The sequence below is a fragment of the Meles meles genome, chromosome 1 (assembly GCF_922984935.1).
Source record: "Meles meles chromosome 1, mMelMel3.1 paternal haplotype, whole genome shotgun sequence".
Classification (NCBI taxonomy): Eukaryota; Metazoa; Chordata; class Mammalia; order Carnivora; family Mustelidae; genus Meles; species Meles meles.
The window spans coordinates 169400241-169412337 of NC_060066.1; the positions used below are offsets into that span (position 1 = coordinate 169400241).

At 34.6% G+C, this 12097-nt stretch overlaps 1 protein-coding gene across 3 annotated transcripts in view; it reads left to right on the top strand.

Moving 5' to 3' along the window:
• OMA1 (OMA1 zinc metallopeptidase) overlaps window positions 1-12097 on the top strand; it is an 82938-nt gene that overhangs the window by 15655 nt on the left and 55186 nt on the right. For all 3 annotated transcript variants that reach the window (XM_045984012.1, XM_045983934.1, XM_045984088.1), the window contains exons 5-7: window positions 57-164; window positions 2850-2978; window positions 8073-8147. In XM_045984012.1, coding sequence (XP_045839968.1) covers window positions 57-164; window positions 2850-2978; window positions 8073-8147 — 312 coding nt within the window. The remainder of the gene's footprint in view (window positions 1-56; window positions 165-2849; window positions 2979-8072; window positions 8148-12097) is intronic.

Consider the following 12097-nt stretch of genomic DNA (forward strand, 5'->3'; position numbering starts at 1 on the left):
ATGTCCTTGTTTTTTTAAGGTGTCCTCTTGCTTACATTATTTTCTTTATGGTGCAGAATGGACAAGTGTTTATCTTCACCGGGCTTTTAAATAGTGTGACTGATATCCATCAACTTTCCTTCCTTCTGGGCCATGAAATAGCACATGCAGTACTTGGGCATGCTGTAAGTACCTAGAATGAATATTCAGTTCTTACAATACCGCTTTGAAGTTAGCAAGTTAAATCTTTTAAAACCGACTTTTCAGTTTTCTTTTTCTTTAAAAGATAGAATTTTAATCTTTAGTAATTGACTTATTCTGTTACCTGAAAAAATATGATTGGGTAATTGTGAGAATTTTTATGGTCTTTAGTATTTGATACCTGAATAATTAGTATTTCTCTTAAATACTATTGTTATCACCTGTCTCTTTTGCTAAAAAGTAATTATTCGCAGCCTCTAATTACTTAAAATTAGATTTTAAACTTTCCATAATTATTAACATACTTGTAATCTGTTCAGAAAATTAACTATATGAAAGTGATATTACTATTTAAGTGGGTAAATCAGTTTTCTTGCTTTTTTATTCATTCTCAGAGGATTGCTTGGAGCATCTCTGAAAATCTCTGGAATGATATGCCATATATAATTAATGCAGAGTAATAATAATGATGTCTTGCCATTTTATAGTTTGCTGAGCTTTTAAATACATACCTTCTCAATTATAATTTTAATAACATCCTCATTAAGTATGTATTTAATATCTCTATATTCTGTATAAGGAACCTCATGTTTAAAAAGACTCTAAGTAACATGAGTAATGAGGCCAACTGACAGATTGGGATTTTAGCCCAGTTCTTGTGTTTGTAAATCCAACACTGCTTCCTTTTACCATAGTTACCTGATTATTGGCAGAGCTTATTTTAATGGATCATAGAATTAAGATTGTTTATACTCCTGTGAATACACATCTGTTTGACTTGGTATGAGTCCAAAAAACCTAATATATTTATTTACTCATATATTTATTTTTATTCATTAAAAATAAGCATGTCTCTTTTGTCCACATTAATTAGAAAAATGTATATTTCCTAATTTAAAACAATAAGATAAATAGTGAAAGAATTGTGAAATGCTATGTTGGAAATGCAAGTAATATTAATTTTAAATGGAAATGATAATGTTACTAATCTCTCTAAAAGTCATCTCAAATTCTGTCTATTCCTTAAAGTATTAATAAATTGAGGTTGGCCACAGTTGTGTTTTTTTTAAGAAAAATAGTAATTGTCTCCCTCGTTTCTTTTGAGTTATGGAAAAATAGAAAAAACATTTTCCTCAAACAGATATGTATAAGAATAAATCTAAATAATCAAAATAGATTGTCTTTCAAGAAAGGGCTTCATACCTGTCAATTAGTATTGATCATTTTTAGCATTTTAGAGATGCTCATATTCTGTGCCTTTACTTTTCTGGCCTCTAGTTCAGTGCCTCATTCAGCATATTGTTGTCATCTCTGTCAGGACAGGAATGCTAATTAGATAAGATACAAAAAGAAAATACCAGTCTTAAAAATTGAAAATAGCTATCAGTGCTCGCTTCGGCAGCACATATATTGAAAATAGTTATCAATATTTTTTGTGGAGGTCTTACACATTATCAGTAGTGTATTTTCTCTTTTAGCAGTCTCCATTTTGATTTCATATAGCCTTTAATGTTTTCTTTCTTCTAAAAATACATATTTAAAAAAATTTTTAGTTTTGTAAAACTCTCTAATAGCAATTATATTCTTTAATAATTAATAACAAGGATGTTCTCTTCAGTAATGACTTTATCATTTGTAGTTTTACTCTTTTGTGCTAAAATAATTCCATAATTGTTTTTCATGACACACGGTTCATATGATAAAGAAAGAATGCTTTGTGAGGGTAGATTATATCGTTAAGAGAAGTGTTCTAAGTGATTATGTTTAGTTGTCAGCCTTGTTTCATACATTCAAGTAATGATTCCTATACAGTCAATATCAGCATTACATTAACATTTATTAATCAGCTTTAGTAGGGAATGATAAACAATCCAGTGTGTTAAACTTGCATTTGGAAATTACTACTCAAAACAACTATTTTAAGTAAAATTGGTTACTGTTCTAAATAAATATAAAACTTCATAGAACTCTATTTCCTAGTGAGAAATACCAGAGTGATAAAATTGCAAACTTGCGTAGATGAATCATACCTCATATATTAGGTCATAAAGTCCAAAAGACTTTTATTTGAAATAAATTTCCAACATTTTTCTGAATTTTCTGTGTTTTAACTATTTCATATGTTAGGTAGTATTTAGTCTATTCAAAGGTATAAGCGTAATAAGCACATTTGGTTGCTTTAAAAAGTAACGAGTATATTAAAACTAAAACTTCTTGGGTTTGTCCTTTTACTAATAGCTCTGAATTTTGGCAACTCTGTTAGCTTTTCCCCATCTTAGTTTCTTTATAAAATAGGGTAATTGTACCTATTTCACAAGATTATTATGCTTGTTAATATAAGAAGCATACATTCTTATATATCTATATAAGAATATACATTCATATCCATGAACCTGTCATTGTGTCTAAGTGATGTTAGGTGGCTCGGTAAATGAATGAATGAATGTATATACACATAAGCAAGTATGTAAGCAAGGGAAGGAATGAATTATTGCACATAGAAGAAGAAGAATATGCAATTTTAGTTGGTGAAGGTCAGTTAAAATATAAATTATTCCATGCAATTATACTTGATGAACTAGAAAATGTAGGTATATACTGTCTTTTTATTTTTTGGTGTATATTCTTAATTTATTAAAAGTAATTTTCATTATTTTGATTATTCTCAGGCAGAAAAGGCTAGCTTGGTTCATTTATTGGATTTCCTAGGTCTGATTTTTCTCACAATGATTTGGGCCATTTGCCCTCGAGATAGTTTGGCACTTTTGGGCCAGTGGATACAGTCTAAACTGCAGGAGGTAAGTGTGAGACAGTAAGTTGAATTTGTAATGGCCTGTGATGAGGATATTTTAAATATTACTGTAAAGTAACAGATACCAGAGGTATACCAGTGATGTTTTGACATACCATGAATTACAGCTACTAAATTTTAGTGTTTAAGTTTTCTCATTTTTAGGACATATTCTTCTTCTTCTTTTTTTTTTTTTAAGATTGATTTATTCCAGAGAGAGAGCACACGCAGACATGCACACACACACACACAGGCATCAGCAGGCTGAGGGGGCAGAAGGAAAGGGAGAGAGAGGCAGATTCCCCACAGAGTGTAGAGCCAGCGGGGTTCGACCTTACTACCCATGAGACCATGATCTATCGGAGATCAAGAGTTGGCGACTTTAGCCAACTGAACCACCCAGGCGTCCCTTTAGGGGATATTCTTAATAATGAGCATTCCAATTAGAAGATACTATATCTCTTAAATGATGGGGGACAGATGTGTTACAAGGGCTTAGCAATTTTTGGCTAACACAATACTGTGTGTGGGGGGTCTAAAGGAGAGAAAACCTGGTCACAAATCCTTTCCTTTCTTCTATCACTTTACCTTCAGACTTTGTAGTTTTGTCTCTCATGTGACTGTGGTGTACTTACTATGACTCTCCCTTTCCCCAGATATTTGCATTCTGATGGGAAACTCTTAAAACCTGTAAATTTTTATGGGCACAGTGTTGCTGAAGCTGCTTTACCACCACCCTTGTCTCCTTACTCCCAGTTAAATTAAAATTACCTGGAAAATACTGAAAGGATAATCTTTTTTTTTTTTTAAGATTTTATTTATTTATTTGACAAGTAGGCAGAGAGGCAGCCAGAGAGGGTGGGGGAAGCAGGCTCCCTGCTGAGCAGAGAGCCCAATGCGGGGCTCCATCCCCGGAACCTGAGACCGTGACCTGAGCTGAAGGCAGAGGCTTAACCCACTGAGCCACCCAGGTGCCCCTGAAAGGATAATCTTATTGGGTGTTTGTTAACTTTCATTTTAGTACTTAGGTACATTGATAATCTTTGTAAAATTTATTGGGGTCCTCATTTTGTTCAGAACACTTCACTACTGAGAGTAGGTCTTGCAATCTTGATAATTGCTATTATTTTATTTTACATCTTTTTTCGTATATTTTCGCTTGTCCTGGGAGGTTTGGTTATTCAGGAACAATCTGTCATTTGTTTATTTAATGATTTGTGGAGGACCCATCATTGTGCCATCTGGGTGCTGTTTAAATCTAATGCGTAAAATGAGACAAATTGCTTTCGAAATTGGATAACTAAGTCTTGTATTCAGTGTTACCGTATCGTCTGGCTGCATTTATATTGAAATAAAGGTTCTTAAAAAAAAAGAATTGTAATTACTTAGGTTATAGGGCCTTATATTTAGAATTTTATTTCTTTTATTGATATGCTGGGAAGTCTAAGGAGTTAATGTGGTTTTCCCCTCATTTATCAGTACATAGCTTTTTTCTGTAATGTACTCTGAAGATTTTGTCATAAGAAAGATAACTTGTAGCTGTTTCCCCCCTGAAATACTTGATGAATCGGACTACTTCATATAATTCTTTAATAATTAAACTAAAAATAAAGTAGGGATTACTTTCCTTTGAGCTCGTTTTCCCTAAATCAAGACTCCCCCAGTAATTTTGGTGATGAGGAAAAGTTTCTCTAGAAAGCTTTGCTCCTTATGATTGGAGAGCAGGAGGGGATGCTGATAGTGAAGTCATAAAGGAGGGGGAATTGCTGACATTCATTTGTCAGAGAAAAGAAGAAACAGGAATCTTCACATAACCATTGGGGAGTCATATTTTTGTACTTTTAAAAGATTTAGGTATAATACAGTAGCCCACATAGAGTGCTACCAGGTGGGGTTTTAGAAGCTCTTAGTAATAAGATTTATTGATTACTTACCATATGTTAGGTACTAGGATAAACACTAGATTAATTATGTATAGGGGTTAAGAATACTAGCTGTGGGGCGCCTGGGTGACTCAGTGGGTTAAAGCCTCTGCCTTCAGCTCAGGTCATGATCCCAGAGTCCTGGGATCAAGCCCCGCATCTGGCTGTCTGCTCAGCAGGGAGCCTGCTTCCCCTTCCTCTCTCTCTGCCTGCCTCTCTGCCTACTTCTGATCTCTGTCTGTCAAATAAATAAAATCTTTAAAAAAAAAAAAAGACTACTAGCTGTGAGCAGATGGATTTATATTTGAATTTAGGCTTTGTTAGACCTAAATTCTATAGAACCTAGGCAGATTACTTCACCAATTATAGGTCTCAGTTTCTTCATCTGAAAATTGGCATATTACTGGCTAACTCAGAGCACTATTGTGGGTTTAACGAGGTATTTTGTTTTATTTTATTTTTATTTTTTTGAAGATTTTATTTATTTATTTGACAGACAGAGATCACAAGTAGGCGGAGAGGCAGGCAGAGAGAGGGCAGGAAACAGGCTCCCTGCTGAGCAGAGAGCCCACGATGCGATGCGGGGCTCAATCCCAGTACCCTGGGATCATGACCTGAGCCCAAGGCAGAGGCTTTAACTCATTGAGCCACCCAGGCGCCCCTAATGATGCATTTTAAAGTAGGATCCCTCAATCTAAGCCTGTTGACATTTTAGACTAGATAATTCTTTGTTGTGGGGAATTGTCCCATGCATTGTGGGTTGTTTAGCCTCTAAACATCTACTCTGAACATCCGACCTCTACTCACTAGATACCAGTAGTACTTTCACCCACATCTGCCCTCCCCCACAGTTGTGACAATCAAGAATGTCTCCAGGGGTACCTGGGTGGCTCAGTTAAATGTCTGACTCTTGATCCTGATCGGTTCAGGTCATGATCTCTCGGCACAGGTCATGATCTCAGGGTCGTGAGATTGAACCCCACGTAAGGCTCGTGCTGAGTGTAGAGCCTGCTTAAGATTCTGTCTTTCCCTCTGCCCCTAAACCACTTGTGTGCATTCTCTCTCTCAAAAAAAAAAAAAAAAAAAAAAAAAAAAAAAGTCTCCAAACATTTCCAAATGTCCCTGGGGGACAAAATCATATCCAGTTGAGAATCAGTGATTATAAAGCATTTAGTGTAGTACCCAGTACAAAGTAATGACTCATTAAATAGGCGCTGCTATTATTATTTCCTGAATTTATCCTGTCTGCAACCCTAGGAGGTTAGTGCTGTTGCTACTCCATTTTACATATGATGCTACCGGGGTTAGAGAGGTTAAACAATTAGCCAGGAGTTCACAGTTAGTAAGTATCAGCATTTGGACTTGAGTGTAAATTTCTGTCCTTTAAAGCCCATGTTTTTAATCAGTTATGCTATCAGTAGACTTGATGGACCCCTGCAGACTGCTCATTGAGAGTGATGACATGATACAATACAGTTAAACAGCCTAAAAAAGACATGATTGAGAAGGAAGAAAGTCATATCTAGTAGTCCATGTACTATGGATTAGATTGATCATATTATTTCTAGACATCACTGATATGTAGCTACCTCTGAAAAGGTGTTTCCTCTATTAATAACTCTGTTCTCAAAAGTCCTGCCTATTGATCCATCGCTTACAAATTTTAGTACTTACTGAAAATTAGAATTTAACTGGAAAGCATTCACATAAATACAAGTAATTGGGAAAGTTAAAATTATGATATCTATTTGTATTTTTTTATTGAAGTTGAAAGAAAATTTCATTTCCCTAACTAATCAATACTTAGCACAGAAAGATAGCATTAAGATAATTTATCAAAGAAAGAAAAGTCTGCTCTATGGTTAATTTTCTAACTGAAATAAATTCTCTAGTAGTGTCAGTGGTTATTATGTAGCTATATTTTTTCAGTTTTCTTTAAAAATGTAAGATCTGGAGCACATGGATGACTCAGTTGATGAAGCATCTGCCTTTGGCTCAGGTCTTGATCCCAGGGTCCTAGGGTCAAGTTCTGTGTCAGGCTACCTGCTCATTGGGGAGTCTGCTTCTCCTTCTTCCTCTGTCTGCTGCTCAGCCTACTTATGCTCTCTCTTTCTCTTCAAATAAATACATTTTTAAAAAAATATTTAAAACTGTAAGAACAAAATGATCAAAATAATAATATAGCTCACATTAGTGAGCTTTCTTTAGGGGATCCTCTACACAGTAGGTAGAGATTATAATTGGGAAAATAGAAGTGCGGGTATCCACTGCTTTCTGAAAGTTCATGTTATATCACTTTGGTTTTAGGCTTTTTTTTTTTTTTCATAAAAGTAAACATACTCTTTGGATTTCTTTTGATTAGTGAAAACAGTTACTAATATAGGTCTTTTTTAAAAGCAAAGTAATGTGAGGCAAACTTTTGGAAAATGGGAGATACCTGTACAGTAATACTCCTACCCCATTATCCATGGGGTGTGGGGAGGGGAATATATATAAGACCCCTAGTGGATAGGCCTAAAGCCTCAGATAGTAGCAAATCCTATATATACTATGTTTTTTTCCAGTATATACATATCTGTGATAAAGTTTATAAGTTAAGCACAATAAAAGATTAACAACAGTAACTCAATAAAATAGAACAATTATAACAACATACTGTTAAAAAGAAGTTATGTGAGTGTGGCTTCTCTCAAAATATCTTATTGTACTGCATCAACTTCTTGAGATGATGTGAGATGTAAAATACCTATGTGACAGGTTGAAGTGAGGTAAATGATGTAGGCGTTGTGGTGTAGCACTAGGCTACTTCTGTCCATGCGTCAGAAGGACCATCTGCTTCCAGACCCCCGTTGACTGTGGGTAACTCAAACCATGGAAACTGAAGCCGTGGGTAAGAGGGATTGCTGTACTCCATGTGATACTGTAGAGTCTCCAGAAGTCTGTAGGCATAATTTTTTTAAATATTCTTTTCATGTTTTAAAATATTAATCTGTGGTGGAGGAAATAAAGGCTGCGCTTTCTGTTTTATATCATGGTGTTCTTTAAATGTTAATCATGGAGAGCATAAAAACGTTATCCTAGATGCTCCATGAAATTAATTTCAAAAATTGCACTTTGTTACTCCTTTTATTATGAAATAAATATCCTTAATGGAGCTTCTCTTTCTTATTTCTTCTTAGTATATGTTTGATAGACCATACAGTAGAACATTAGAGGCTGAAGCTGACAAAATTGGACTACAGCTTGCTGCAAAGGTAAATGCTTGGTACTTGTGAAAACACAGTGCCCTTCACACAGTAAAAGATAAATGTACATTGTCTTTATGAGCTATGGCATGAGCAGAGAATGAGAGTTGGACCGTATGAAATTTTTCATTAATACCTTTTAAAATTTGTGCATTCTAGAAGCTGATATGCTATCTTTGTTATACTTCTCTCCCGTTCTCGCATATCTAAGGGCTTTTCTGAGTAAAATAATGTATAATTGTTTTTCCCCACTCAGAGAAAGGTTTGTTCTATTGTAGCTATGATCCTAGATGAACCACCTGATTTTACAATTTAAATAAACAGAAGAATAGGCTTATTACTTTGTATCTTTGAGATTATTTTTGTTGCAGCAAATGACTGACCTTGGCTAGCCAGACAGCAGCTCTGGGCCTTTACTATGATTTAAGTTGGCTTTTGCTCATGTCTCCTTTACAGGGCACTGGGTGCCTCCCTGCCATTTTTATCATCTGTGATAACTGAGTATTATTAGTAGAATTTAATATTAGAAGTAAAACTGCATTTTTTAGAAATAAGTAAAAAACAATGCCACTTGGTACATTAAATTCAAATTGTACTTCATTCCTTGTTGAGTTTCCAGTAGTTATTAAAAATCCTAGCTGTTAGAAATCACTGTTATTTGAAGTTCTTATTGTGAGTTTTATGGATTTAATTTCATAAATGAAGATATTATCCATCACAAAAGCAAAAGTAGTTATGTGAATGTTACATAATGAGAATTGAGTAAATTATCTGACTGTATAGATTAAGAGGTTCCCAAATAGTGGGCCACAGATTGGCTGTAACAAGAGTTTCCTAATTTCAATGTACTATAGTCTATGAAATTTTCCTTTTAATATAAGTGTTTTTTGTGTTCTGGTTAAGAAATCTTTGCCTATTTCAATAAGTTGTTACTGTTATATTTCCAAGAAGCTTATTATTTTACTACCTTTTAAAAATATAATACGTGGAAGACGTCAGGATACTTTTTTCCCCATGTGGATATCTAATAGCCTCAGCACTGTTTATTGAAGAGTTATCTTTTCTCCACTATACTTCAATGTCTCTTTGTCATAAACGTGGGAGGCTATAGAGAGGTTTATTTCTGGACTCCCTATTGTATTCTACTGGCCTGTTATCTGTCTTTGAGCCAATACCACATTGTCACTGTAGCTTTGTAGTAAGCTGTGATATCTGATAACTTCTGTCCTCCAGTGTGGTTCTGCAAGATTGACTTGGCTATTCTTGGTTCTCTTCCTTTCCATATAAATGTCAGAATCAGCTTATCAAATCTCATGCCTATACAAAAACATGCTTGGGATTTTGATTGGAATTGTGTGAATTTGGGGAGAGTTGATTACTGTCAATAATATTGAGTCTTCCAGCCCATGAGTGATTTATTTGTCCATTTATTTAGATATTCTTGTAATTTCAGTGTTGTTTCCAAATGGTTTGTGTGAATGTGTGTGTATAAGACTTACAAATCCTTTGTTAAATGTACTGCTAAGTGTTAGACATTTTTTGATGTTATCATAAAGTGTCACTTAAGAAATAAGCTTCCTCATATATAGAAGTGCATTTTGATTTTTGTAAATGAACTAGTATACAACAACCTTGCTAAAGTCACTTAATTCTAATAGTGTGTAGATTCTTTTAGATTTTACATATACACATTTGTGTTACCTATGAATAATGACAGCTTTATTTCTTCCTTTCCAATCTGTGTACTTTCTCTTTTTTTTCATACTGCAATGGCCAGAAACTTCAGTACAGTGTTGAGGGTGAGCGGTGAGCACTTTTGTTTCTTCATGACTTTAGGGGGAAAGCATTCAATATTTCACCATTCTGGTGTCTGATAACTTTTTTTGTTTTTGTTTTTGTTTTAAATCTGACTTTTTAGAAGAGTTGCCCTTCTATTCCTAATATGCTAAGAGTTTTTTTAAAATTATTAGTAACTGTTTAAGTTTATCAAATTCATTTTCTGTATTGATGAGTATATAGTTTTTCTCCTTCAATCTGTTAATGTGACAAACTACATTGATTATTATTTTACACATTAGGACAACTTGTTATTTTGAAATATAATTTTATCAGTTATATTATCCTTTCCACATATTACTGAAGTTGGTTTGCTAGCATATAGCTTAGAATGTTTGTATCTATGTTCATAAGATACCAGCTTGGAATTTTCTTTTCTTATAATGTCCTGTCATGTTTTGGTATCAAGATTATGCTGGCCTTATAAAATGAGTTGGGAAGTTTTTTTGCTTTTTTTCTTTTCTCTGGAAGTGTTTGTGTAATATTAGTGATACTTATTTTTAAATGTTTGGAGATTTCACGGGTAAAACCATATGGGCCTACAGATTTCTTTGTGGATGGTCTTTAGTTATGGATTCAGTCTTTCTAACAGATAAAGGACTAATTCACATTTTTCTATTTCGTGTCAGGTTTAAAAAAAAAAAGATTTAGAGAGATTGAATGAATGAATGAGGGGAGGGGCAGAGGAAGAGAGAGGGAAAGAAGTAGACTTCATGTGACCTCAGAGCCCAATGTGGGGCTGGATCTCATGACCCTGAGATCATACCTGTGCTGAAATTAAGAGTTGGAGGCTTAACCGACTGAACCACTCAGGTGCCCCAGTTTTGTGTCAGTTTTTATAATTTTTGTTTTTCTAGAAACATATGTTTTGTTTAAATTCTAAACATTCCTGGTATAAAGTTTTTTTAATTACATATATATTTGCGTTTTGTGTTGTTTTTTTTAATTGAAGTATAGTTGACACACAATATTACATCAGTTCCATGTGTACAGAATGGGGATTCGACAACTCCATATGTTATGCTCACCGTCAGTGTAGCTACCGTCTGTCACCATACGATGCTGTGACAGTACTGCTGTCCTAATGCTGTACCTTTCATCCTGTGGCTTATCATTCCGTAACTGGAAGCCTGTTTCTCCAGCTCATTCATTTATTTTGCTGCCACTTCCTGCCCCTCTCCACTGGCAACCATCAGTTTGTTACCTTTACTATATTTTTAATGTCTGAAGGATACTGCATTCTTCAGATATACTTGGTTTATTTATTGATTCAAAAATTAATACAGTTTTAGTTAAGGAGTTACACATGTTGTGATTCCTTCCACTGCCAATCACCTTAGTTCTTCTAAAGTTTAAGTCATAATCTTCAAGGTAGTGCTTTTTAAAAAAAATTTCGTGGGGTGCCTGGGTGGCTCAGTTAGTTAAGCATCCAGTCATTAACTGCAGCTCGGTTCATGATCTCAGGGTTGTGGGATCAATCCCCATGCAGGGCTCAGTGGGGAGTCTGCTTGAGATTCTCACTCCCTCTGCCCTTCCTCCCTGCTCATCCACTCTTTCTCCCTTTCTCTCTATCTTTCATTCTCTCTCTCAGAATAAATAAATGAATCTTTAAAAAGAAGATTCTCTCAGTCCACAGTTCTTTCAGTTTGGCTTCTTGGATCTCCTCTTGAATATGGACATGCTTCAGAACTTCACCAGCTGTAATATTTAGGATCCAGTTTTTTTAAGCAGTTTACTTTAGGGCCATGTTTAGGGTCTGAGTAGATGGATCTGCTTAGTTCTTAGTTTCAGACACCCTCTAAACATGAATAAGTTCAAGCTGTATTCACTCCTAAACTATCACACCCTAGAATAGTACAGATAATTGGGATATGCTAATACCTAAGATTAAAATAATTTGACTGTTAGTTCTTTGATGATTTTAGCAGATCTGTCTTATGGTTCTTTCTCATAGATAACACATGTTTCAGCTTGTATATTATCTATAACTATCTTGTAGCTCACTAATCCTACTTACAGCTGTGTCCATTCTGCCATTAAACTCATCTTTGACTTTTAAATTTTATTGTATTTTTAAAATTTTTTAAAAAGATTTTTGCTTATTTATTTGACAGAGAGAGAGA